Source organism: Chiloscyllium punctatum, chromosome 11 (assembly GCF_047496795.1).
Source record: "Chiloscyllium punctatum isolate Juve2018m chromosome 11, sChiPun1.3, whole genome shotgun sequence".
Classification (NCBI taxonomy): Eukaryota; Metazoa; Chordata; class Chondrichthyes; order Orectolobiformes; family Hemiscylliidae; genus Chiloscyllium; species Chiloscyllium punctatum.
The window spans coordinates 39679576-39707292 of record NC_092749.1 but is presented as its reverse complement, the minus strand read 5'-3'; the positions used below and the strand labels follow the sequence as shown (position 1 = coordinate 39707292).

Sequence of the window (27717 nt, the reverse complement as noted above, 5' to 3'; positions counted from 1 at the left end):
GTGCCTCTTCAAATCCAACCCTAGATGTGTGCACAGAAATTGTAAATGGAAAAATTATGATCGTCTGCCAGAAGCAAAGTAAAGAATTTTAAACAATACATGAGAAAGAAGCCAAAACCATTCAAGGAACAGGAAACAAAACAGGGCAATGTTGCCTCTGGAAGGGCGTAAAGTGTTCATTCAAAGACCACTAAGGCCATGGACAGAAAAGTCAGAGTAGAAGCGAAATGAAGAGCTAACGCTTAATTGTTCAATGTTCCCCTATGTATGTAGGCTATGAAAATGTTTGTTTGCTTTGCTGTGCACCCAGAGCACAGAAGGAAAAATCCAGCCACATATTTGTTATGTGGTGATTTGTTTTTATTCTTTGCACTGTTTAAAATGACATTAGATATACTGGAAATGCTGTACCTCTCATTTGCTACATATTAATGTCTAGAAGGACACAGCTGAACAGTACTGTTTTACATTAAAAGAAAATTCTGTGGTGAACTTGGACTGATAAGTTTTTCTTTACAGATTCTAGAGATCACTTTGCTGACAGCCAGTTATATCAATGGTTTCCATCATCAGAAAGGGACAATTCACCACATGTCACTTCCATCTTCACTTTCTGTTCACACGGGAGGACACAAATTAAAGAACATGGGAAGTCAACCATTACTTTCATATTCCAGGCCAACGAAAGAACCAACATTGTTATAGTTTGTGTTGTGTAGCAAATATTTCAATGTTAAAATGTGTCCTTACCTGTGCCAAGAAAAACAATTTGAGGTTTGTGTGCAACTCACCAAACATGCATATCTGAAATTTTAAATCAATTTCAGTAAGTTCCCATTGTGTCATGCAGGATAACAGAAGTAGTTCAAGCAAATGAATAGCAAAACATTTATAGAGTTGTGTCAAATAACTAGGATTCAAGTTCTCCTGGTCAAAGGACTGCCTACTACAGAGGAACCTCGATTATCCGGCATTTGATTATCCGAATTTTGGATTATCCGGCAAGATTAAATGGTCCTGATGCTTGAGTATCAGGCATTCAATTATCCAAACATTCAATTATCTGACAAAACACTTCCCGCTCATGTCATTTGGGTAATTGAGATTCCTCTGTACTGAGAGTCACATACTTTTGGTTGTGACCTCTGAAACAGTTCATTCTCTCATTGAAAACAAACAATAGGCTTGCTCTGTCTGAACATATGGTTTTAATTTTAATCAAATGTATATTATTTCCTATGTTTTGTAGCGGAACTATCATTGTAATTTGATAGGTTGTTTAATCAATTGTGGTACAACTTCCTCATAAGCAATTTTTCCTTATTATTTACTTGCGATAATTTTTCAAGTACTGTAACATATTTTTAAATTTCTACATTTTCATCCCAAACTGTAAACCCTACCTCTATTTAACAATTTTATTGATATTGGTGAATAATTATGTAATTTTTATAACTTACATCGCCAACCACTAACCTTCCTGTCCTGGACACAAATTATCATGCAACAAGACTGAGACTAAGTTCAAAGCACAGGGATTGTAGGTTTTCTAAGGCATGAGATGAGAAAGGTAATTCACTTAGTTTATCCTATACGGCCCTATAATTCCATCTCTATAGAATCCAAATATTTCTTAAATTATTCCAGAATTTATGCTTCTACTAAGCCACCCAGAATCTCTCCATGAGTTGTTCACCATTGGGAAGAAGAACCATCTGACATCAATAATTTTTTTAAATGTATTCATAATGTCACAGCTTGAAGTTGTCCAAAGAGGTACATTTATATAGCAATATAAAGTTCTCTCTAAGATTAGATTACATTACATTACATTACAGTGTGGAAACAGGCCCTTCGGCCCAACAAGTCCACACCAACCTGCTGAAGCGTTTAGCATAGCCAATTCACCTGACCTGCACATCTTTTGGACTGTGGGAGGAAACCGGAGTACCCGGAGGAAACCCACGCAGACACAGGGAGAACGTGCAAACTCCACACAGTCAGTCGCCTGAGGCGGGAATTGAACCCGGGTCTCTGGCACTGTGAGGCAGCAGTGCTAACCACTGTGCCACCGTGCTGCCCACAAAGAGCATCCCACCCAGACCCATTCCCTACCCTGTAATCTGGCATTCCCCACGGCTAACCCACCTAGCCTGAACACTGTGGGCAATTTAAAGTTTGGCCAATTCAGCTAATCTGCACATCTTTGGTCTATGGTAGGAAACCCACAGAGAAACTCTACACAGACAATGGCCCCGAGTGTGGAATTGAACCTACGTCCCTGGAGCTGTAATTCAGCAGCGCTAACCACTGAGCTACCGTGCTACCCCTAAGGAGGCTACTTGGTCATTTTTCAAGTCTAAAAGGCTTATCTATGCAGCATTTCCACCCCAAATAAATACGCCAAACCAGATTCCTAAATCAAATTGTATCATATTGCACACAGTAGTAACCAATTCATTCATCCTTGTACACTCCTTTTTTTTTCCCCCCTCTGCATTCTGGGCATCCTTGCCTGTCATCAATCTTCAAAACAGCGTTGTCCATGGCTGGTGGAAAACTGCTCATTTTCAGTCGAGAAGACTACAGCTGGTCTTGGAATACAGCCTTGAGCAGCTCCCAAACACCATTGTGGACTGTATCTTGGCAGGGGTAGTGACAGTCCATAAATGCTGGCTGGCTGATGGGCAACAATAAAAGCATTTGCAGAGTGGTAGTGGTGGGAAGACACATGCTACTTTCACGAGACAAGATAACAACAGCGTAATCAGAGGATAAATTACTGTAAAACCCTGTCCACAGCTTAAGATGGCAAAAAACTGAATTGCAATCTGATCTTTTACTGAGATGTTGGTACTGCAGTAGAAGCTGCATACCACCAATCAGAATCTACTATATATTTGGGTCCACAAGTGGGCAAGTTGATTTATCTAATATTCCCACGTTGGAAAAAATAACCTTCGTACTCTGCAAAGCTCTTTTCTGAACAAATGCTGGACTTCTCTATGCTCCTTGACATTAACTGTACACTTTCTGACAGGATTCTTAATGCATATCTCTTTGTTGAGGTCAGAAAACAATGGCATGATGCTCGGCAGTAAGGTCATTGTCCTAGAGGACAGAGGAGGAAGACTTGGAGAGTTGGTGTTCAGCCTTTGCAAGGCAGAGTTTAATTCACTAGACAACAACTGCAATCTTCTTGTTAGCAAATTTCAGTAGATCAGGATTTGACTTGAGAGAAAAGAATGCAGCAAGATCTGAGGAATCAGGTTAGGGTGGGTGATGACAGCAGGCAAATTGAAACAACCAATGTGTTTTGAAAAATAAATAAAAGTGTGTAATGTGTGTTGTGATCCACTTGCTAATTATTGAAAATTCAATTAACTTTGAAAAAGAAATAGCAAAGCTTTTAAGAAAAGTAACAAATCACGTTTAGTTGATGAACAAACTTGGCTTGAAAGAAAAAGGGCCTATGTCTGAAGGTTGCCTAGCAACACTAGTCTTAATTTGTTTTTTCCAAGACACTTGGTCAGTAGAAAGAAGAGTTTTCCAAATCTTGCAGTGTTTTTTTTATTTCTTGACTAAAAAAGCGCACAACCAGCTGAATAGGTCTCTCTGAAGTAATTGTAGGTACCTAAGAATATTCCCAAGTATCAGTATTTATGAATATCATATAGGGGCCATTTCGCAGCTCAACTACAGGTTATAGTCTCAAAATTGGGAGTTCCAATGATGGTCAGTGTCATGGAAATTGAGAGCCGAGGTAAGAACGAGGCCATGTTCTTTGGGAACTGGGCTAAGCAATCCTCTATCCCCTTCACCATCAGGACAGGTTACCTGAAGGTGCTGGGAATATGGTTTGGAGGAGTGAGGTCATGCACAAAAACTTGGGAGGAGTATATCACCAAGGTGAGGCAGAAACTGGGCTTTTCAGAGCACTGCTCGCTCTCCAATGTGGATAAGAACGTGATCATCAGGTGTGAGGTACTCTGTTGTACGTGGCGCAGGTCTGGCCCATTCTCAGAACGTGCACTGTTACAGTCACCAAAGCCATCTTCCACTTCATCTGGAGGTCTAAGATGAACCATGTCCTCAGGGACACCATGTACAAAGCACTATTTGGGGGGGGGGGGGTGGTAAGAATGTACCCAACCCATCCTCATTCTGATGGCTACCTTTGTGTGTAGCTGCATCAAGATGTGCGTAGGCCCGCGGTACGCAAATACTAAGCATCACTATGTACTGAGGTTATACCTGTCTTGGTGTTGCATAGGATGGGTCTGGCCTTGATGCAGCAAAACACTCCAACTATTTGGACCATTCCATATCACCTGTCCTTCATGGGGACATTTATAAACAAAAACACCTTTGACCACAAGTCTATCAGGAAGTGGTCAGCATGCAGCATGAGAGAGTGGATCCTGTCAGGCTGTTACCTGAGCAGACTGTCAAAGTCATTTGGCAGAATGCCTCATTATCAGAACTTTCCAACAAGCACCAAGACCTTGCTTGGCTGGTGGTGAGGGCATTACCTGTGAGATCCTTTACTTCTGCCCAGACTCTGCACCACCAAGCGCTGCCCTTGAAGCGGTTGGTGAAGAGACTGTCAAACATTAGATGGAATGTGCCTTTGCAAAGAAAGTCTCGAGAAAGATCAGTGGTTTTTGTCCTGAGCAACTCTCTGTGATGCAGAGTCTGTTCCACAGTTCGTTCCCATGAAACATCCTGCACTGGGGTCACACTGACCCACACATTGTTCATTAAACACCCTGCACTGGGATCACACTTACCCACACACTGTCCACTAAACGCTGCTCCACAGTCCGTTCCCCAAAATGCATACCAAACCAAACATCATCTGCAGCTGGAGGACCATCAACTCAGTGAAAGACACTCTTTTGTCTGCCCAAAGCTTGTTGGTCTTCCAGAGCAAGGAGTGGACCTCAACCAAGTGTTGCAGACTGGCATATTCCAGGGTCCAGGACTACATGCTCAGGGATGCACTAAAGCTTGGGACAGCAGCCACCAAGGTGTATTTGGAAAGATCACTGTCTAAGGTCTTTCTGCCGAAGTTAAGTGGGGGTCTGTTCAGTTATCAGATCTTCGCCCTGAGCCTCAAAAGTATGTAAATACAGTCTTGTACACTTAAGAAAATATCTTTGGTTTGCTTGTTGTTTACAGTCAATGTCCAATATTTGTGTATCTTCATAGGCTACAGTACAGGACTGCTTCAGTGACTATGTATATAAGATTTTTATGAATACAGTATATTTTTTAAAAATACAACAACATTCAGGCAAAGATCCAATAAACTTGGATTTTGTGCTTTCTGTGCCTTTCTCCTTTTTATTTGCCACGTCAGAAAGTCTTCATTTATGACTCACAGCAATTGCTCCACGAAGCGCGGACTATCTTTAAATAATTCTAGCTATTCGCCCCCTGCTGCTTTGTCTCGCAATCAACAGCATGGTCAGCGTTCGCTGGCCGCAGAGACCATGGAAGCAAACAGATAAAACGTCACACTGTTTTTATTTCCGGGGCCATCCAATGTAGTCCTCGTTCTTTATAAAGTGATTTTTTTATTGTTGTTTCCCCTAGGTATCGTTCAGAATAATTATTGTAAGTTGCTACTTATGGACTGTACTTTTGAATCAATCCAAATTGCTACACTTCAGCTACATTTGTCAGCATACATAGTGTTCATGCAAGTTTTCTGAATGTTGTTTCTTGTGACACGTCAGGCTGGTAAGGACTGAGCAAGCCTCTTGATTAGGTTTTTATTTTGAAAGACTTAGGAACAATGACCAACAAAACGCTAGTCGAGAACGTTGTTCATGTTTGTGACCTTTTAACAGTGAGTGTACATGTAAAATGAACAGTAATGAACAGAAATACCATTTTATCATGCCGAAAGACATGATTGTTCGTATTATGAAAATATTTCGTATTTAAATGTGTTTTTAAACGTGAAAAATAAATATTCCGCACCTTTATCGGAAAGTGGGTTTTTTTGGAAACCATTATTTACATAAATTCACAGAATTATTCAAGTTACCGATCATAAATTAAATTGAAAGGTGGGAATCGAAGCACGCACGTTTTCCGACAAGTAAATCAAGATTCAGCTTCACGATCGTATGAGTTGTTTTGGACTGTGTTTTTAAAAGCATTTTGCCAGTTGCATATTTTTCCTTCTCGTGAAGTGTATTCCAGGATAGATTACATAACAGCAGCCAATCTGTTTTCGGTATGTTATGATAATGTTTTTCGGATAAATATATTTAGGATGCTGAGAAGAGTTTATAATTGTGTTGATCAGACCTCTTCATTTAAGGGAAGAAAATTCATAAAGTTTTTTTTAACCTACAAGTTCAGATCAAACTCTTCCACCTTAACAGTCACACATTTCTATTATTTTCCTTGCAATGCATTGTTCTCTTAAATCAGGATTCCCCTTTTTTGATAATGAATCATTGGCTTTGAGGAATTTTGATATTATGGAACTTCAAACATTTGAGACATGTTCTGTAAGGAGATTGTATATTATGTGACGGCTGACGTATCATGTTGTTTAATGCACATAAAATGTTATTGTTCGCTGTGTCATAGTAAGTCAAGGTTCACTTGGAATATTGCAAGATAAGCTTCTGTAACAATGTAGTTATTAATTGTTCACAAGCTTGTTTATATATCTCTGTCTATTTTTTAAAAATTAGCAAAATGATCTACACTGTTTTAAAATGTTTGTTACATGGATAATTGTAATAACTAAGTAAGTGTGAGATGATCTGGTATACATCTCCACACTTGTATTGTTTTAATATGTGACATGCCATTAAAACTATTTTTAGTCTTTTTCCTATTTAATACACAGCTAATATTCAATTATTTATTTTGCTATAAGAGTGAGAATACAAACTGATCATTTCATTGAGTTATCTAACATTTAATAAATAATGCACTGCTACATTTAAAATGGTTGTCACTTGTCTTTAATATGCTGTTAGTTAATACGTGCATAGAGATAGTATAGCAGTCTTGTATGTCACACAGTATATTAAAATGTCATACACCATGTTCATCAACATTTTTGGTAAAGATATATGGAATCATAATTTGTAAATTTGCTAAGTTATACACCTATTAGGATAGAGGACCTGATTTTCAACAATAGTTTAACTGATATTCAATCTGACACCATTCTCCACATCATTGGTTTCAAACATGTACCTTTCCAACTTCCAGTCTGTTGATTACTTAATTTGAAAGTAACAACTTCGAATGATTTTTTTGCCTGTAACTCTTAAAGCTCTTGAAGTATTACCAAATGAAAACACGAGTTAGAACATAAATTAAGATGTGATGTTAATACACAAGCAACTGGATAACTCCTGTTTCAAAAACGGTCTGTGGTACTACGGACCACACAATAAACAAGATTACTTTTGAAATTGATTCAGCATATTCAATCAAAATATAACTAATTTCAAAAATAAAAGTCATTGCAAAAGTTAAAGATATTGAACGACTCCAAGTAGAATAATTAGGGACTTGCTAAAGATTAAGCCTAATCTGCTACCGAGAACAAAGGGTCTGTATTTGGGGAGCAGAGGTGAGGGGTTTGTCTGTTTAATGGAGAAAAGGTTGTGCCAAATAAACTGAATGGAAGACACAAGCTGTAGGTAGGTGTCTAGAGGAGAATTAATGAGTAGGACTGACTGAATATGTTAATCCCTGACCGAGAAGATGTTGGGTACTCACAAGAGTGAATGAAAAGTAACAATAAGTGGGAGATAAAGCAAAGACAAGATTAGGAGAATTATTGTTCAGCAAGTAATTATAGTTTGGGATATATTGCCTGAAAGGATGCTGACAGCATATTATATAAAACACTTCAAAAGTATTTGTATTAAACTTGTAAAGGAAAACTATGATAAAGGGACCAGGGATTTGAACTAATTGGATATTCTTTCAAAGAGCTATCAGTGACACATTGGATCAAATGGCCTCCTTCTGTGTCAATGATACTATAGGGTTAGCAGAGTGAGGCTAGTGAACAGGGGTTGCAATTAATAGTTCCAGGTCATTGAGTTAGAGGCAAGAGAATAGATAGTGAGCCCTCCAACTACCCTGTTAACTTATTTGCATAAGCTAACATACAGCAGAGGTGAAAATAGCAAAATTTTACATGCATAACAATCTTTGTATATGATTTGGACATGCTGGTATCTATGTATATATTGCTCAAGTCAACCTTCATCACAAATTAACCATCATCAGGGAGGAGTTTTCCAAGTTTGGAAATAATCTTGAGGTTTGCTAGCTGAGCTGGATTACTCAAGTGAACATTATTGAAGTGAGGATCTATCATGCTGTAATTATAAAAAGATCTTGCAAAAGTTTTCTTTCAGATTAAGTGAAGGGAATTAGTTATTGATACAAATAGAATAAAGGTAAAGTTACCTTTGTCTTACCAGACCATCAGGCTACTTTCCCATTACAGAGAAATGGCTGGTAGTAGTTTAACCTGAGGAGTCACCACACTTCAGCGATGGAAAAGGTTAAGAAAGACAGTCCATCATGATAACTTCAGCCAGTGTGGGAATTGAGCCCATGCTATATCAGTCTATATTACAAACCAGCCTGAGCTAACTGAACCACCTAAAAGTAGAATATAAGTTGAACAAAGGAGGAGATAACATTAGGTGGTGGAACCTCTAGTAAGGTAGATTATACCATGATATGTGAAAGATACAGCTTTCTCAAACAAACTAATTTTTTTCAGCCCATGATTATGTTGATAGTATTTTGGCCAAGTATATATGAACATTGCAACCCAGAAATTGTTGCAATTGGTTATTTGTTTTAAAGATCATTACAACTACTGAATTTTCCTTCTTGACTTTCAATTGATTTATTTTAGTAACTGATTAAGCTTATTTTTTAAATCTGGACTCTGGTCTGATTTTGACTCATTTCTTGTGGATAAATGACAGACTTGAATCTCAATTTCTGATGCAGATAGGGGAGAGAGGTAAATTGAACAATTTTATTTTTCTCTCTGTCTGTAGGCAAGGATCTTTTGATTTCTTTTGAAACTGGCTGTGGTGTGTTTCCTGAAATCCTGTTCTTTAAACAACAAACTCCCTCTGGGTTAAATTAGAAGTATGGTTTATTCATGCAGTCAAACTCAAGTGATGGTTGTCGCAACACCTACACAAGAAAAGAAGGAAGAAAAAGGAAAGGAAAGAGCTTACAATGAAGAAAAATGTTTTAAAGTACAAACTTACAGAAAAACATTAATTGATTTTCAAACTACAGCAAGTTTATGTCCAGTAGAGGATCTGTCTTGCACAAACATTTAAACAGATTTAGCTAGCTGAGGCAGAAGTTAGCAAAATTAACAAAGACACAGCAATATGAGGTTGGTGTATAAATACTTAATTCACTTTTCAGTTGAGGATAAGGTCTAAGAACTTTCAAAGGAGGCTTACCTGGGCTGGAACATTTGCAGCAAGAATGAGTTTTGATGACATGTTAGCAGTCTTGTTCTGTTGTATTTGTTGATTGCAAAATCCATACAATGCAGTGCTGTGAGATTCCAGGAGGATGGTGCCTAAGCTTTGTCCAAGTATTTGCTGATTGAAACTTTACAGAATTATAGTCAGAGCATCATACAGCATGGAAACAAACCCTTTGGTCCAACTAGTCCATACTGACCATGTTCCCAAACTAAACTAGTCCCAGCTGCCTGCACATGGCCCATATCCCTCCAAACTTTTCCTATTCATGTACCTATCCATATGTCTTTTAAACAATGTAACTGTACCTGCATCCACCACTTTTTCTGGCAGTTCATTCCATCCACAAACCACTATCACCTTAAAAATATGCCCCCTAGTTTTAATCTCTCCCACCTTAGGGAAAAGACCTTCGCTATTCATCTTATTTATGCCCCTCATGATTTTATAAACCACTATAAGGTCACCCCTCAACCTCCTACACTCTGGTGAAAGAAGTCCCAGCCTATTTGTATAACTCAAACCCTCCATTCCCAGCAACAACAGTAAAACTTACATCATGCACTTTTAGCAGCCATGTTTTTGACCAGAAAACCCCACTTCAAAGACTGAAAAAAGTATAGATTTTAAAATATTTCACGATCTCTTTCAAATCTTATCAACCTCATGTATTTAATAATTTCTTAAGATTAATATTGATGAAGGCATGCTGTAAGCTGTATTACATCCAGTTCCGCTGCATGAAATTTGAGTTGAATAAATCAAAATTGCAATAGAAAATGGAATAAAAACCCATTATTGTCCATCTAGTAAACACTTATACAGTGCATACACAAAAGTTATGATTTTTATTTAGGAAGGCATCCAAAACTAGCAGCTATAATTATAAGACAGTCAGCAATAAGTACAATAGAGAATTCAAGAGAAACCTCTATCCTCAGAGAGTAATAACAACATAAAATTTGATGTCAAATGGAATGAGTGAGGCAATTAACATAAACTCATTGAAGGAGAAGCTATATAAGAAGATGAGAGAGAAAGGGATAGAAGGATAAGTTGACATGGTGAGATGAAATTAATTGGGAGGAAGCCCATGTGCAGTAAAAACAATGGCACTGACCTGAGATAAAAACAGAAAATGCTGAAATACTCAACAGTTCAGCAGCATGCCTAGAAACAGAAACAGAGCCAACATTCAAACAAATAACCTAACCTAAAGCTCAGGAGCAGACATGGGCCATTTGGCCCACAGAGTCTGTTCTACCATGGCTGATCTGATAAAACTTTACTGCTTTTCCACATAATGATTGCTGTACTGATTAAAAATCTATCTATTTCACCCTTGAATATATTTAACACCACAACCTCTACAGCCCTTTGTCGTAAATAATTCTACAAATTCGCAGTCTTCTGAAAAACAATTCCACCGCATCTCTGTCTTAAATTGGTGATCCCTAATACTAATAATATGCCCTCTGGTCCTAGACTCTCCCACAAGGGGAAACCAGCTCTTGGCATCAACCCTATCAAGGCCATTAAAAAACATTACAGGTTTCAGTAAGGTCACTTCTCATTTTTCTAAACTTTAATGTGTTGGCCTCCCCTCATAAGAAGATCCCTCCATACCCAGGATCAACCTAATGAACTTCTGAATTGTCTCCAATGGCAGTGTATCTTTTCTTAGGGCACTAAAACTGTTCACAATACTTCATATGAGGTCTTACTAGGTCTTGTATAGATTTAGGAAAACGTCCCTATTTTTATATTCTGTTCCACATTAGCTTTGTCTTCCTTTTCACTTGCTAGCTATTTGTGATTCATGCAGGAGGACTCCCAAATCCCTCTATGCTGGAGCTTTCAGAGGTAGACAAGCAGGAGGCTGGAAGAACACAGCAAGTCAGGTAAGCATCAGGAGGTAGAGAAGTCAACATTTTGGGTATAACCCTTCTTCAGAAGCCTTTCTCCAGTTACATAACATTCAATTCCTCTAATCTTCCTGCCAAAGTGCATAAGCTCACACTTTCCCACATTACATTCCATCTGCGAAGTTTTTTGCCCACTCACTTAATCCAACTATATTTCCTTGCAAACTCTCTATCATCCTCAGTACTTGCCTTCACAGCTATTTTGTGTCATCTGTAAATTGACATTCCAACTCATTAATATATATTGTAAATAAAGATAGCCGCAGTACTGATCCCTGTGGCATTCCACTAGTTAAATGTTTCCGCCTTGAAAATCCCCCTTATCCCAACTCTGTCTTCTTGTAAAAACTGAAAGAACTGTCGATGCTGTAAATCAGAAATAAAAACAGAAATTGCTTGAAAAGCTCAGCAGGTCAGACAGCATCTGTGCAGGGAAATCAGAGTTAAGCTCCAGTGACCCTTCCTTCGAACACTATCTTCTTGTAGTTAGTTATTCCTCTATCTAATGAAACCAAAAGAGAAAATGCTGAAAATACATAGCTCACTAATCAGTATCTATTCAGAGAACAAATTCAGTCACAACCTTTTACAGGACGGAAGACAGCTACATATCTGCCAACTATCAGGAAAGAGGCAGGGCTGAATTTTAACAAAAATTGAAGAAGTGTCAATTTCAGGGAATTTAAGAAGAATTTTTCTACATAAGCTCTTACAAGTTATCTCTACTGCTCATTTCATATGTATGTATGCCTTTAATGGTACCATGCTCATGATGATCTGTACTCTCAAACAGAAGAAGGCCCAGAAGAATAACCCCTGTCCTCAATGGATTGTCGTCTCTCACCCTTAGATTTTAAATTTCCACATAACAATATTGTCACCTAGGCGACAGCCTCCAAACCCCATAACTGAACTCCCTATCTTTCCTACCACAGTTGTAGCCATTGATAACCCACTTTGACTTTCAGTGAGTAGACTCCCAAGGACTGACCTTGTCCCACGCCCTTACCAACTTGGAGGGACAGCACGAGCTAATGATTCTTGTCAGATGTGTGTGCAGCTCTTTGATTTATCACTAATCCCTGACTGATTGCAGTGGATCTACAAGACTGAGCTGTGGCCCACTCTCTGGACTGTCATGATACAGAGCCCTTTACCCAAGTGGCTGACTGCCCTTGTTGAAGCCCTAGGACTGAGAGTGGACACTGTCCTTGGCTGACTGTGGTGGAAACCCCTAACTGACAACAATTTCCCTTGACATAACTGAGACGACTCCCATTTGACTTTAAAACGTTTCCATTTGGTTGAAGCATATTCAGTATGATTGCTGTGTCAGCTGGTGACACATACTGTAGGTGTGATATTGACATAGAATGGTGCCACAATAGCAACATTATTATCCCCTTGACTGATCACTACTGACAACCATGACAAGCTGGCTGACTTTGCATCTGCACTAAAAGGCATGCCAACAGGAGAAATGCTGAGAACCTGTAAGTTCTGAATGAGGTAGCAAAATGGAAAAAGGCAAGAAAATAAAGGCAAATCAAAGATGGTGTGAACATGCAACATGCAAAGGCAATGAATGCTTAGAAAGCAAGCAAAGAACCCTGACACGCACCTTGTTTCAATTGATGCCTCTTCCTGTGTACAAAGTAGCCTGACAGCAGCAATACATGAAAGGTATCAAGGTCCTCCACTATTGAAGTGGAATACTATTATAAATTGGATTTATGTTATAATCATGTGGTGAGGCTAGTGTGTGTCTGATGCCAATCTCCATGGAAAGAGTGGATAGGGCTTGAGGCTTGTCTGTCCTGAGTTGGCTGATATGTAGATGTCTTCCGTACCATAAAATATTGTAACTGAATCATTTATCTATCAATCATTCATCTATTCTCTGAATGGATACTGATTAGTGAACTAAGTATTTTCACTACTCATGGAGGGTGCACTAAAGTATTGCAAACTTCTGATCAAATGAAGGCCTTGAAAAGCAAGTTGAAAATTTTAACTTTAACTTTCGGGAATAATCACTGTTTAGAGCATCCACTACATGACAGAACAATAAACTGTGTATAGGCAAAAACAGGTAATGATGAGCTATTAATGCATGTATAGAGGGGTATCTCTGTTCATCATTCAAACAGGTGGAAAATTGGAACTTTTTCCCCTCATTGTTGAAAATGCTTTTCTCAATTTTGCCATATTTTCCCAATTGACTCATCACTGCTCACATCATTCAGCAACTGGGAGAAGATTTCTCTATCACAGCTGCTCAGTGCTGCCTTACAACACTCGATTCCACCCTCCTGTGACTGTCTGGGGTTTGCACATTCTCCCCATATCTGCATGGGCTTATATGACCGCACCATTTTCCTCCCATAGCCCAAATATAGATCAGGTGGATTGGTCACAGTAAATTGTCCATATCATAGATAGAGTCATAGAGATGTACAGCATGGAAACAGACCCTTCGGTCCAACTTGTCCACACCAACCAGATATCCCAATCCAATTTAGTCCCACCGGCCAACACCTGGCCCATATTCCTCCAAACCCTTCCTATTCATATACCCATCCAAATGCCTCTTAAGTGTTGCAATTGTACCAGCCTCCAGCACATCCTCTGGCAGGTCATTCCATACACGTACCACCCTCTGCGTGAAAAAGTTGCCCCTTAGGTCTCTTTTATATCATTCCCCTCTCACCCTAAACCTATGCCCTCTTGTTCTGGACTCTCCAACCCCAGGGAAAAGACTTTGCCTATTTACCTTATCCATGCCCCTCATAATTTTGTAAACCTCTATAAGGTCACCCCTCAGCCTCCGATGCTCCAAGGAAAACAGCCCCAGCCTGTTCAGCCTCTCCCTATAACTCAAATCCTCCAACCCTGGCAACATCCTTGTAAATCTTTTCTGAACCCTTTCAAGTTTCACAACATCTTTCCGATAGGAAGGAGACCAGAATTGCACACAATATTCCAACAGTGGCCTAACCAATGTCCTGTACAGCCGCAACTTGACCTCCCAACTCCTGTATTCAATACTCTGACCAATAAAGGAAAGCATACCAAACACCTTCTTCACTATCCTATCTACCTGCGACTCCACTTTCAAGGAACTATGAACCTGCACTCCAAGATCTCTTCTTTCAGCAAAACTCCCTCGGACTTGACCATTAAGTGTATAAGTCCTGCTAAGATTTGCTTTCCCAAAATGCAGCACCTCACATTTATCTGAATTAAACTCCATCTGCCACTTCTCAGCACATTGGCCTATCTGGTCCAGATTCTGTTGTAATCTGAGGTAACCCTCTTCGCTGTCCACTACACCTCCAATTTTGGTGTCATCTGCAAACTTACTAACTGTACCTCTTATGCTCGCATCCAAATCATTTATGAAAATGACAAAAAGTAGAGGACCCAGCACTGAATCTTGTGGCACTCCACTGGTCACAGGCCTCCAGTCTGAAAAACAACCCTCCACCACCACCCTCTGTCTTCTACCTTTGAGCCAGTTTTGTATCCAAATGTTCTCCTTTTATTCCATGAGATCTAACCTTGCTAATCAGTCTCCCAAGGGGAACCTTGTTGAACGCCTTACTGAAGTCCATAAAAATCATATCTACTGCTCTGCCCTCATCAATCTTCTTTGTTACTTCTTCAAAAAACTCAATCAAGTTTGTGAGACATGATTTCCCACGCACAAAGCCATGTTGACTATCCCTAATCAGTCCTTGCCTTTCCAAATACATGTACATCCTGTCCCTCAGGATTCCCTCCAACAACTTTCCTACCACTGAGGTCAGGCTCACCGGTCTATAGTTTCCTAGCTTGTCTTTACCGCCATTCGTAAACAGTGACACCACATTTGCCATCTTCTGGATTAGTGGTGCTGGAAGAGCACAGCAGTTCAGGTAGCATCCAAGGAGCTTCGAAATCAACGTTTCGGGCAAAAGCCCTTCATCGGGAATAAAGGCAGTGACCCTGAAGCATGGAGAGATAAGCTAGAGGAGGGTGGGGGTGGGGAGAAAGTAGCACAGAGTACAATGGGTGAGTGGGGAAGGGGATGAAGGGAGGGAGGAGAAGGTGGAGTGGATAGGTGGAAAAGGAGATAGGCAGGTAGGACAAGTCCGGACAAGTCATGGGGACAGGGCTGAGCTGGAAGTTTGGAACTAGGGTAAGGTGGGGGAAGGGGAAATGAGGAAACTGTTGAAGTCCACATTGATGCCCTGGGGTTGAAGTGTTCCAAGGCGGAAGATGAGGCGTTCTTCCTCCAGGCGTCCGAGGCGGAAGATGAGGCGTTCTTCCTCCAGGCGTCCGAGGCGGAAGATGAGGCGTTCTTCCTCCAGGCGTCCGAGGCAGAAGATGAGGGTTTGCCATCATCCAGTCTTCCAGCACCTCACCTGTGACTATCGATAATACAAATATCTCAGCAAAAGGTCCAGCAATCACTTCTCTAGCTTTCCACAGAGTTCTCGGGTACACCTGATCATGTCCTGGGGATTTATCCACCTTTAACCATAGTGTCCAGGAAGGTGAGGCTAGGTGGGTTAGCTGGGAGAGATGCAGGGTTACAGGGATAGGGCAGGAGGGTAGGTCTGGGTGGGTTGCTCTTCAGAAGGTGGTGCGGACTTGATGGGCCGAATGGCCTCCTTCCACACATTTTAAAAAATTCTGTCATGAGTTCTGAGCCTCATGGTCTCATGCTGGAGTTTTCAAATCTTTTGTTTTAGCTTAGAATTGTTAAGACCATATTATTTCATTTTCTGTGTTGTTGATTGTGGACTAAAATGAGAATAGGATTGTCCTAAAGCCACGACAGGAATTGCTGTGATTTTAGAAACAAGTTACGGAAATTCATTATCTATGATGTTTACATTGCTGCTTCGTTCGGGGATGGGTACTAGTGATGTTATACACCCAAATGCGTTTGTGCTATGTTGTACACTTTTGAGAATTCAGCATGCATTTGCTCCTAACAGCGTTTTTTCTCCCTCCATCACAAGTTAAGCCTTTGGAGAAGGTCGAGAAAGAAAATGAAACTCTTGATCTGTACAGCCAGTATCTTAAGTTTGTAAGAATGATGTGTGAGGCGGGAAAACTGGCACGGGTTTGTGGTTGGTTCAGGACGATTTGCATTAACAGCACTCGCCACCTCAATCAGGGCGTGGAGTACAAGGTCCAGCACACACACACATACACACGTGGCGAACACTGGGAAAGCCGACACGTGACCGCGCCGCCAATCAACTCACATGTGGGCGGGGCATCGCGAGGTCAAAGGTTTATCCCTCTCCCGCAGACGCGGTTGTCAGTGAGTCGCGCGCGAAGGTAGGTTCAAAATAACGGCTGTCGCGCGCGTTAGCGAAGCACAGGAAAGTCTGAACGGAGGAGATCAATCACAGTTGTCGCGAATTCCGCAGCGGGCGCCGATTTGTTCACCGGTGGAAGTTGTTACCTGTTTCAACGGGGAGGGAAGAGTCCTTTTGACGGGAGAGGCGAGCCGAAGCGGTCACGGTCGAGTGCGGCTTTTCTTTTGTTTTCCCCAAAATTGCCCTAATCCTGGCAAATTTCCTGCTCTGACTGTCCGTTTCTGTGGGAGACACGGCGGCGGGATGATTGATGGGTGCGACTGCCAGTCAGAGCTTGGACGTCACAAAGAGTTCGGAATGTCCGTTTGGGCCAATCAGAGTTAGGGGTGCGAGCGGCTCCCCAGCTGGCTGCCTGTCTTGTCTCTCGTCTGAGTGAAAGGGGGTGAGGTCTGGGAGTCCAAGGTGATAGGGTTTCTGCACTATCCTTACCCTTGTGCCTGATAGTGGATTGTTTTCCTTCGGAACCTGAAACCCTTCTCCTCACTCCCACCAAGACATCCTTCTGATAGCCCTGAACCAGCGGATTTCTTTGTCTAACATTAAGACCTACTTATTGAGCAGTTGTGTGAGCAGTGTTAACTAGTGATCGACGTGCAGGGTTGGGGGTGTAGCTGCTGTGAAGGAGTTGTGAGAGTCTGTGGAATAAATTTTGGAGTTAGGTTCAAGCTTACATTCCTGTGACTGGGTTGCTACGTCCTCCTGTAATTGGGTTGTACACCAGACAACAGTTGAAAATAGGACCAACCAGCTATACTAAGTCATACGAATTCGTTTTTTTTAAGGTGAGGAAGAAGTTGTGGCTTGGAATAATCTTTAGGCCAGAATGTGCTATATATTTATGTTTTAGTGCCTATTACAGATATGGCCAAAGCAGAACGAGTTCTAGGGACTGGAATATATTCACTTTGTAGCTGGCAAGTACCTTTGCAGGATATGCCAATCAAGCACCTTGATAGCACTTTTCCGAGTGAGTGCTCTCTGGCTCTAAAGAATCAAATGTATGTCATAGTCATAGAGATGGATGGCATGGAAATAGACCCTTCGGTCCAACTCGTCCATGTTGACCAGATATCCCAACCCAATCTAGTCGCACCTGACAGCGCCTGGCCCATATCCCTCCAAACCCTTCCTATTCATATACCCACTGAGATGCCTTTTAAATATTGCAATTGTACTAGCATCCTCCACTTCCTCTGGCAGCTCATTCCACACATGTACCACCCAATGCATGAAAATGTTGTCTCAGGTCTCTTTTTATATCTTTCCCCTCTCACCCTAAACCTATGCCCTTGAGTTCTGGTTTCCTCCAACCCTGGGAAAAGATTTTGTCTATTTACCCTATCTATGCCCCTCATATGATTTTATAAAAGTCTGTAAAGTTACCCCTCAGCCTCTGAAACTCCAGGGAAAACAGCCCCAGCCTATTCAATCTCTCCCGATAGCTCAAATCCTCCTACCCTGGCAACATCCTTGTAAATTCTTTCTGAACCCTTCCACGTTTCACAACATCTTCCAATAGGAAGAAGACCAGAATTGCACACACTATTCCAAAAGTTGCCTAATCGATGTACAGCTGCAACATGACCTCCCAGCTCCTGTACTCAATACTCTGACCAATAAAGGGAAGTATACCAAACGCCGCCTTCACTATCCTATTTACCTGCGGCTCTACTTTCAAAGAGCTATGAGCCTACACTCCCTCAGACCTTACCATTAAGTGTGTAAGTCCTGCTAAGATTTGCTTTCCCAAAATGCAGTATCTCTCATTTATCTAAATTAAACTCTCATCTGTCACTCCTCTACCCATTGGCCCATCTGATCAAGATCCTGTTGTAATCAGAGGTAACCTTTTTTGCTGTCCATTACACCTCTCATTTTGGTGTCATCTGTGTTAGGCATTTTTGAATTTGGGAGTTGTTTGGCATGAATTACTGCTTGCAAATACAGCATCCACCTTTGATACAGCACTATCTTTCAGCATTACAACCAAATAATGGATATTTGCTACAAAATTGATCGTAAGGAGTCATGCAGCTAACCAATTTAAGATTGTCATTCAGGCCCACATTATAGTGCATTTGCATCTGCTAGGAGCTACATATTATTAGTACACTGAGTCCTGTTCTTTGTATTCAAACAATGTATGAACACTGAATTATGTCAATGCAATAAAGTACGTGGCAGCCATTCTATGGTTCATTGCTGCAAGGAATGCCTTGAAGAACTAGAATTCACCTGTCTTGTTTAAAACTTAAAGAAAGTTTTGCAGTTAACTGTCAATCAATAACTGGTACATTTTAAATGGCAATGTCTCTAACAGTCAGTCCACTTGCCAACTAATCGATACTCTTCTCTCATGCAATGTAAATATTTTTGCCTTTACATTGGTATTTCTTGCAATTTGCCATGATGAGTGCAAGGCAAAAACCTTTGGCAATTCCTTATTTCATCAATGCTCAAGTTTTGTGCTGTAAAACAACTCTTTACAAAGATAGAATTGAACACTCAGACAAGTGTTAAATTCTATAATACATTGTGAAAATCTGATGTTAATGTTTTAGGAATCTAATCTGTTGTCTTAGGAATTATAATTTTTGAATGCAAGTTAAATGGCTAACAAAGCTAAGGCAATTAGTAATCATAAGGTTGCAATCTTGCTTTAAGATATAAGAGCTAGAAAGAATAGGATCATAAACAAGGAACTTGCTCTTAGCTTTGCAATTATGCCAAAGTCTGGGAATCATTGTTCTGTATTTGTTGAAGATCTGTTGCTCATGTGGTTACCCAAAATCATGGAAATTTTGGAGTTAAAAGGTACTTAAACTACATTTTGGCTTGGAAATAGGCATTGTGAATTGGGCTGCAGTGGCAATTGTGATTCAGGGTGCAGCCTTAATTGGAAGGTTTTCATTTTTAATTTCTGTTTGCTGACAGAAACGGGCAGTTTGATTTAGATTTCACAAGGTAAAACATCTGGAAGACGTGCTCTAGCTTGCAGCTAACAGAAGAAATCTACAATGGTTTTCTGCTTTGCAGAGGAAAGTAGTCAGTTTGAATATTGAGCTTGGAAACAACAGGTGTGCAGAAGGAGAAGAAACAGTCTGTATGTCTAAAGCTGAGGAAAGGAGCTGAAAAGTTCCACTTCTCTTCAGGACCTGATGAGTGTGAAGACCAGTTAGTCAAAAACTAAGGGAAGGATTGCAATGTAATTTCTACTTGGAAGAATAGCTGGAATACTAAGGAGAATTAAGAATGGCACTGCTACTTCACAGCTCCAGGGATCTGGGTTCAGTTCTAGCCTTGGACAAGTTTGCACAATCCAGGTGGGGTGTTCTTTTTGAAGGTTGGTACAAACTCAGTAGGCCAAATGGTCTCTATCTGCCCTGTAGGGATTCTGTGAATTAAAGCAAATTCCAGAAGGCTGTGGCTGAATTTCTGGATGGTCCTAGAAAAAGTGAATACTCTCCAGATTCATGGGAACGGAGTTTACAGCATAAGCCTTCTCAAATAAACTTAAGTATAATGTTTATTAATGCTTGTTTTAATTTCTTAGTATGTACAATTATTGTTTTTCTCATTAAAAGCTATCTTGTGGTGCAGTTCTGTCACATAATTGTTGTGCATTCAGTTACTTTAAACATTTATCAGTCTGTAATAAGATTGTGCAAAGTTATTTGGTTCATCAGTTAATGATTGTCCTCTTTGAGGAAGGAGGTAGAATGACTGATACTGGAACACGTTCTTTGTCCTGACAATTGAGCACATAAACAGTTAGGTCTGCACTATCCCAGAATAGTCGTCATGAATGATTAGTCAGCACAGTTTGTTGAAACTTGAGTTTTGATTTTGTTAACTTGTAAGTAAGCGTACTGATCCTAAGCTAGGTGTTAATGTATGTTCCATCTCGCCTCCACCTCTGTCTCCCATTTAAATACACTTCAAAACATTTCTTTGTGAGCCAACTTGATCTCATATCCTAATATCTCTCCCTTTGTGGTATGGTGTCAAATTTTGTTAGCAGACCTGCGACTGACCTTGATATGTTTTACCCTGTTAAACAACTTGTGATTATAAAGAGCTTTTAATGTAGAGTTAGTAGTAAATAGATATTGAATCCAATAAGTATACTGTGGGTGAAAAATAGTGTATTAGAGGTAGTTTGAATGAAAAAAAATACATTGGGAGGAAAAAACGATTGCTTTATTTTGTTAGAGAGACAATACCCTGTTTAACTTGCATCTGGGGAACTGAATTTGAGTGCTTTATAAAGTTATCTCTTAACCAAAACAGAATTTTCATCCTGTTGGGAAGTGTTAAAACTTCAAAATGAAAATTAGCTGCATCCAGGTTAAAACTATTATCCAGGATAAACTATTGCAGCATATCAAAATACTTATTGCTTTGTATAAAGTTAAGACTTTCAAATGTAAAGTGCCAAATGTGAAATAACTATGATATATCATTGTTATGCAGGATCCACACCATGTTGTACTGGAATAGAATTATGAGGAGCTGTTTCATAGGCTTTCTATGTCTTGTCCTGTGGAGACAGCAGTATCTGCATTCAACTCTTGCTCAAGGTCATCTGCCACCTGATTTTGAAGTCACTGAGGGCCATCGACCAAACATTCGTTTGGATAAGAACCTTGTTCAAGATAAAGAGTATGTAACTTACTGTTTTCACTGTATGCAAATAAACTATCATTTATACTGAACATTAATTCATTTTCAATTTTGTTTGCTAAGGTGTACAGAAGTGTTATAATTACCAAAATGTTTTAATTTGGAAGTTGATTTTTTTTTCCTCATTTACATTTGCACATGACATCTGGCTAGTCGTTTGTCTTCCACACAAAATGTTTTGAGTTGGTGCTTTGAGGTTCTGACTCCTTTTCTGTCTGTTACTTACTTGCACTCTGTCTCTTGCTGTTTTATTCATAAAACAATTTTATCAACTCCTCTCAGTCCTCCAATAGTTTAATTTAGAAGTTATTATCTGGGAGATATTATGCATAATCATGAATATTACCCTGAGAATTAGATGAGAATTAATGCAAATGTTTGCTTAATTCTACACTGGCTCCTGGAACACAATGGGGTCTCAATATGTTGTTTTACTATACCACTACTTTAAATGTACTGGTTCAATAAGCGCTTGTAAGAAATGAGCTGGTATACCTTCATCTTGCAAAGACTAAAATGGAAGAATAGCACTACTTGGAATTCAGGATGGAGTAATTTTAAGCATATGCAGAGTTAGTGAGACTCTGTACGTTTGTCATGAATAGATTTCCAAACTTTAACTGTATCTGAGAATTGTACTGAATGCTTTGTTTCCTGATATTACTGATATTAGGAATAATTTGAATTTTTTCAAAGTATCCTACAGCAAGTATGCAGATTTGGGTAAACACATTCCATTTGTGGCAACAAACACACACAGCTGTTGAAATGTAACAGGTCTGGCAGCATCTATGGAGAGAGATGGGGTTAACATTGAGTCCAATATGACTCCCTCCTTCTGAGGAGATAAAATTAGCATTCACAGCACAGGAAAAGGAGAAAACCATTTTATCGGACCACTACCTGTATTACCTTGTTCAGAATTTCCTAGAGCTTTGCCTGCTAATTAACTAGCCCCACATCTAGAACAGGTAAAATCCAGCACTCATTGTAATAAGATGGGAATAATTCTTGAAAATTCTCTCATTTTGGTGATGATTATGGTCATTAGATGCTCCAGCATAACAACTCCTTCAAGATATTTGATAAGTGAACCACCTGCAAAATTTCTCCAGTAATCCTTTAGAGTAAACTGAAAATGCAACCAAGTTTCCAATCTATGTAGCACCCTTCTGAACAATTTGAAGTGCTTGAGATCTTGGCTCCCATGTCAATAGCAAAGGCATAACTATATGTTTCAGGCCTGCAAATATATTGTTTTCCTTGATGCCTCTAAGAGATGTAACCTAGCCAGAGGTCTGATTACAGAAAGGGAATATTAGAGGAGAGTAAAGGGCGAGTAAAAGAAAACTGCATTGTAAGTAATTGATATGCTTTTATTGATATCGCAGTCACATTATGGAACACTTAGATGGTGTGATAGACAAACCAGAATCTGAGATGACACCACAAGAACTTCAACTTCATTACTTCAAAATGCACGATTACGATGGAAATAATCTTCTTGATGGACTTGAATTAATATCAGCCATCACACACGTACACAAAGAGGTAAATACTGTGTCACTGGGAACACTAATCTTTCGTCTCTTAGTAACCAATTTTATTTTTTTTTAATGGGTTGGCAATTAAATTTAAGATCTGATTCTGTTTGACTCGGTCATTCACCCAAAGTGGAAGTTATTACTAGATCCTTTTGAAGTATCTTAATTTTTGAATGCAGATTGCATCTTAGGGTCAATGCACATTACAGAAGTAAATTTAATTTTCTTATCTGTCAGCAATACATATCAACTTTATACACCAATTTGTTAGGTTTCAGATGCTTTACAGAACCAGTTTGAGGCTGAAGACCGTACTACTCCAATTCTGTTGCAAGCTGAACCTGCTTGCATATGTCAAGAATTGCACTTACCTGGTAGTTACTAAATATTTAAAGTCAAGTGTACTTTCCCTAATTATCAAAAGTGCAATGTTACATTGAACACCTTTTTATAGGCCACTGACTAAGATGAAGTATATTCCACCCAGTACAATGGTCTCATAAAGGTAGAGAGAGAGCTCATTGCTTAGCTATTTTGTGCTGTCAGGTTCTAAAGATGTGGAATTGCTGGTATTGGACTGGGGTGGACAAAATTAAAAGTTACAACACTGGGTTATAGTCCAACAGGTTTATTTGAAAGCACTGGCTTTCAGAATGCTGCTCCTTCATCAAGTAACTATGGGGCAGGATCATAAGACACAGGCAGTTGAGCGAAGCTTTCAGTTTAAAATGCTTCTCATTTAATAAAATTGCAATCTAGATTGTGTGGCTCAATTTACTTGATATGCAAATTGTTATGATTAATGTGTCAGTATGCAATCTGGAATATTAAAAACAAAAGAACTGCAGATGTTGTAAATCAAAAACAAAAACAGACGTTGTTGGAAAAGCTCAGCAGGTCCAGCAGAATCTGTGCAGAGAAATCAGTTAACATTTTGGGTCAAGTGACCCTTGGAACAGTTCCTGAGGAAGGGTCACTCGACGTGAAATGTTAACTGATTTCTCTCCGTAGTGCTGCCAGACCTGCTGAGCTTTTCCAATAATGTCTGTTTTTATTTGTGGAACAGCATAGTCAGCCACTTGAAGTTCTTGGCTGCAAAATATGATTTAATGAAACAAAAACAGAAAAACTTGAGTATGGATGAGTTAGTCCGCAGAGAAAGGATAATATTTCTGGTATAAGCTGCTTCAGCGTATTTATTTTTGGAATTGGTTGCCTGCTTTGCGGTACAATACATTAAAATATATAATTAGAGCTAATATATCATTTTTAACTGTAACAATATTTAAACCTACTGATTTTTTTTTTTTGCTTTCATTTGGGAAAATTGTGCAATTTGACTTTTGTTCTTCTTAGCTTCTTAAACTTGTTTCTCTGTGTTGCCTTTTCTGTACAGGAAAGTGGTGGCCAAGGACAGCCCATGAGTGAAGAAGAAATTGTTAGTTTAATTGATGACGTTTTAAGAGATGATGACAAGAATAACGATGGATACATTGATTATGCTGAGTTTGCTAAATCACTAGAGTGAAAAGGACAAATCAAGGAGTGATAATACCCATTTTCTGATACCCATAGCGGAAGCGATTTAAATATATTTTTATTATTGGTGAAGGTCAGTTAACTTTATTTTCTTAACAACTGAGCCAATCATAGGTTATCAGCCTCTTAAAAACACAGAAGGTTAGCTTTTGTGTAATGACTGCAAACATTTTAAACTTTCACTGGATACCTGTGAATATTTTTGTGCAATTTATAAATGAAATCTGTACAAGGGTAGTGTGTTACATTGCTATCCAATGTTGTGAATTTTTCATTAGCAACATACTAAAGTAAAACTAACTCTGAAGTGTTGACATTTCACTTTAGATCATCACATTGAATAATTTGTATTTAAAATGTTATTACAAAGTTACGTAAGTCAGAATTTTATTTAGCAGTATAAGGCAAATGGATAAATTAGAAAATTATAATTCTTCTCGTAAATACTTTCATGTTCAACGTCTGTTATTTCAAACCTGCAAATCAAATGTGGGTGGCCAATACATGCACTAGTTATATAGTATTACTGTACAAATGAAAATTGATAGGTAGTGCTTTGTGAAATAAACTATACACTTTTAGTTTCAGGAGCTCAGCTGTGTAATGTAATGTTGTAACTGCTCATCTTTTTGTTACAATTGACTTTTAGTTAAGACATTGAACTGTTCAGTGGTCGGTTTTTGGTATACCATTTGGTAGTGTAGGACATGGTTTTCCACCTATCATTCTGTGCTGAGCCGTCAGAAGCAAAAAGAAGAGTACATGCAACTGACTGAGTGTTTAAGCAGTTCTGTGGTATTTGTGATACAGCATCAGTGTTCGTTTAAAAGCTATATGTTTACAAGAGCTTTAGTTTTGTCATGTGTCGATAAAATGTATTAATTTTAAAATGTTTGGCTTTTTGAAAAGATTGAGTATTACTATTTTGAAATCTGTTAATGTTCTATCTTCAGCAATACATCATTTTTTTTAATTGGTGGTTCTGGTGAATGGAGCAGAGTTGCTAACTATAATTCCAACCTAAAGTGTTGTATGTACTTGAATGCACAAACACTTTGTGCATTGTTATTGGCAGTTTTATTTATTATGAAGTATAAAATCACAAATAAAATTTATGGAGTGTATATAATATTCACAAACTAATTTCGAAACTTCATGGGAGAGTTAAGAAGAAATGGATTTCTGTGATTCAAAAACATTTTAAACTGCATTTAAAGTCTTGAGCACTGTAAATTTATTTTCAAGCACATTTATGACTTCACTCTTTCCCCATACTAGTGTACTAAATGGTAGTTGGTTTACATCAGTCTTATACCTTTTTAAATATGGTGCATCTTGTGTCCATAGTTGTATTTGAGAACAAACTGGCTTCCTAAGTCAGTGATTAAATTTTTTTTCCTAAGGTCTTCCTGTAAATTAAAATAATAGATCATCTGACAAGCTTAACTGAGCTCTTTGGTTAAATTGTTCAATATACCAGTTTCAGATGGAGGTAGTTTGAAAGTGCTGAAGGTTGGCCCAAGGAAAAGGTCTACAGATAAGTGTTGATTTCTGTTGGGAATCTTCTGCAACAGAAAGCTACAGCTTTTCTTTGTGTCTACTTTACTTTTAATTCTTCTCTCCACTGTTTTTTAAAGCTCCACTTTGTTCACATGAAGTGTTACTCCTGTTGTTGCTTGTGATGTGAAGGAAGAAAATCAGACAGTATTCTTGCATGAATTGATCTGATTCCATTAACAAGTGCTCTGAATAGCCTTCTCCCAAATGAAGGATAGTCATTTAGACTCTAACTGTATGATAGCAAGCTATCACCTTCTAGAATTTGGAGAAAGGGGATGAAAACTGCAAAAGAAATCTATCTAAAGTGAGTATAATTTCTCCTGTGATGGAAATGAAAGTCAGTTTGGTTAATATTCTTTCAGAACAAGATGATTAACTCAGTTACATAAAGCATGGCATTATGGGTATTTACTGATGATGTTATAAAGTTTTTGCAAAATGTCCTTGGTTATCAACTTTTAAGTAAACAAAGCTTAAGGATCCCTATATCTTTTAACAGGTCATTCAACATGTTATATACTTAATACTCACTCAATATTATTAAACCTCACCTAAAATAGCAGTTGAGACAATGCTTTATCTTCGTGCTTCATTTACAGTTGTCTTTCCTATCAAGATTTAATCAGTGAATATCTGCATCTCCAGATATTTGATGAATTGAGTATGAAACCTTGAATATCTGTTTTCTCAAACTTGTGTATTGTCAAATGTCCATGTTTAAAATGGACTAAGCTAAACAAACCACTGATTTTATTACCTCTTTGCATTATTCTCCCTTTTTTTTTGTTTCAACCTGATTTGTACAAAGTGTAAATGGAGTTTGACATTAATTTGGTGTTGCTTATCTACTAGTTAGAGCCTGATTTAAAATTTACAGTGAACTATTACTTAAACAAACAAGATTTTAAGCTTTTTGCTTGCCCCTAAGTAGTAATTGTGTTATTTTTTTAAATCAAGTACGCACATTGATTTTGTAGTGACAACTTATCTGTGAAATGGGCTTATTTTAGCTGTAGAGAAAATGAAGGATTTTTTGAGAATGTTGAGAGATCATCCCTTTGTGTACTCTCAATTAAAACATTCCACTTTGGGAACAAAGTGTGTGTTCTGTTAAGCAAGATGACAAATATCATTAAGATTCATTTCCTTCCCATAGTCTTGCTTGAGCATTAGATACTGTAGCAGTTTTTACTTGAACTCCAATGCCAATAAAATATTTGAAAAGGAAATTTCAATTTCTTTTGCCTTTCGGTCTTTTTAACATTACTGCTCCAACTTTAAGCATGCTATTAAAAATAGACCATGCCAACAATCAAATATTGTGACGTTATGATGATTCAGGAAGCCAGTTACAGTCTGGAATCTGGACAGCAAATGCTTAAATCATTAGGTGGCTGGGCCTTCAATTTAGCTAAGATGATTGGGAATAAGAATCTAGTTTAACATCTCTCAATTACATTTGTTTTTAATTAAGTACCGCAAAAAAGGAGATAAATACGCTCAACAACGACAACCTATTTTTTTTTTTTTTTTTTTTTACTACTATTTTCTTAGCAGTTTGCTATGGCCT

The 27717-nt window shown here is 38.8% G+C and overlaps 2 protein-coding genes across 7 annotated transcripts in view; both read left to right on the top strand.

The window, feature by feature from the left end:
- plekhh2 (pleckstrin homology domain containing, family H (with MyTH4 domain) member 2) overlaps positions 1-6948 on the top strand; it is a 115997-nt gene extending 109049 nt beyond the window's left edge. For all 3 annotated transcript variants that reach the window (XM_072580661.1, XM_072580660.1, XM_072580662.1), the window contains exon 30: positions 520-6948. In XM_072580661.1, coding sequence (XP_072436762.1) covers positions 520-705 — 186 coding nt within the window. In that variant the 3' untranslated portion in view covers positions 706-6948. The remainder of the gene's footprint in view (positions 1-519) is intronic.
- A 4403-nt stretch (positions 6949-11351) lies between these two features.
- mcfd2 (multiple coagulation factor deficiency 2, ER cargo receptor complex subunit) lies at positions 11352-25718 on the top strand. Of its 4 annotated transcripts, none has more exons than XM_072580664.1 (4): positions 11352-11422; positions 21295-21483; positions 22896-23055; positions 24445-25718. In XM_072580664.1, exons 1-4 carry the CDS (start codon positions 11367-11369, stop codon positions 24574-24576), a joined length of 537 nt encoding a protein of 178 aa, XP_072436765.1. In that variant the 5' UTR covers positions 11352-11366; the 3' UTR covers positions 24577-25718. The 4 variants fall into 4 exon arrangements, with proteins under 4 accessions (XP_072436765.1, XP_072436766.1, XP_072436767.1 ...); XM_072580665.1 differs by lacking the exon at positions 11352-11422 and adding an exon at positions 16679-16780; XM_072580666.1 differs by lacking the exon at positions 11352-11422 and adding an exon at positions 16820-16966.
- Positions 25719-27717: the final 1999 nt, after the last annotated feature.

Coding starts and splice junctions, on each gene's coding strand:
- mcfd2 (XM_072580663.1), top strand. CDS start 20,074: ATGGCACTGCTACTTCACAGCTCCAGGGATCTGGGTTCAGTTCTAGCC. Junction 20,145..21,294: donor GACAAGTTTGCACAATCCAG/GTGGGGTGTTCT, acceptor ATTGTTATGCAG/GATCCACACCATGTTGTACT. Junction 21,484..22,895: donor AACCTTGTTCAAGATAAAGA/GTATGTAACTTA, acceptor TTGATATCGCAG/TCACATTATGGAACACTTAG.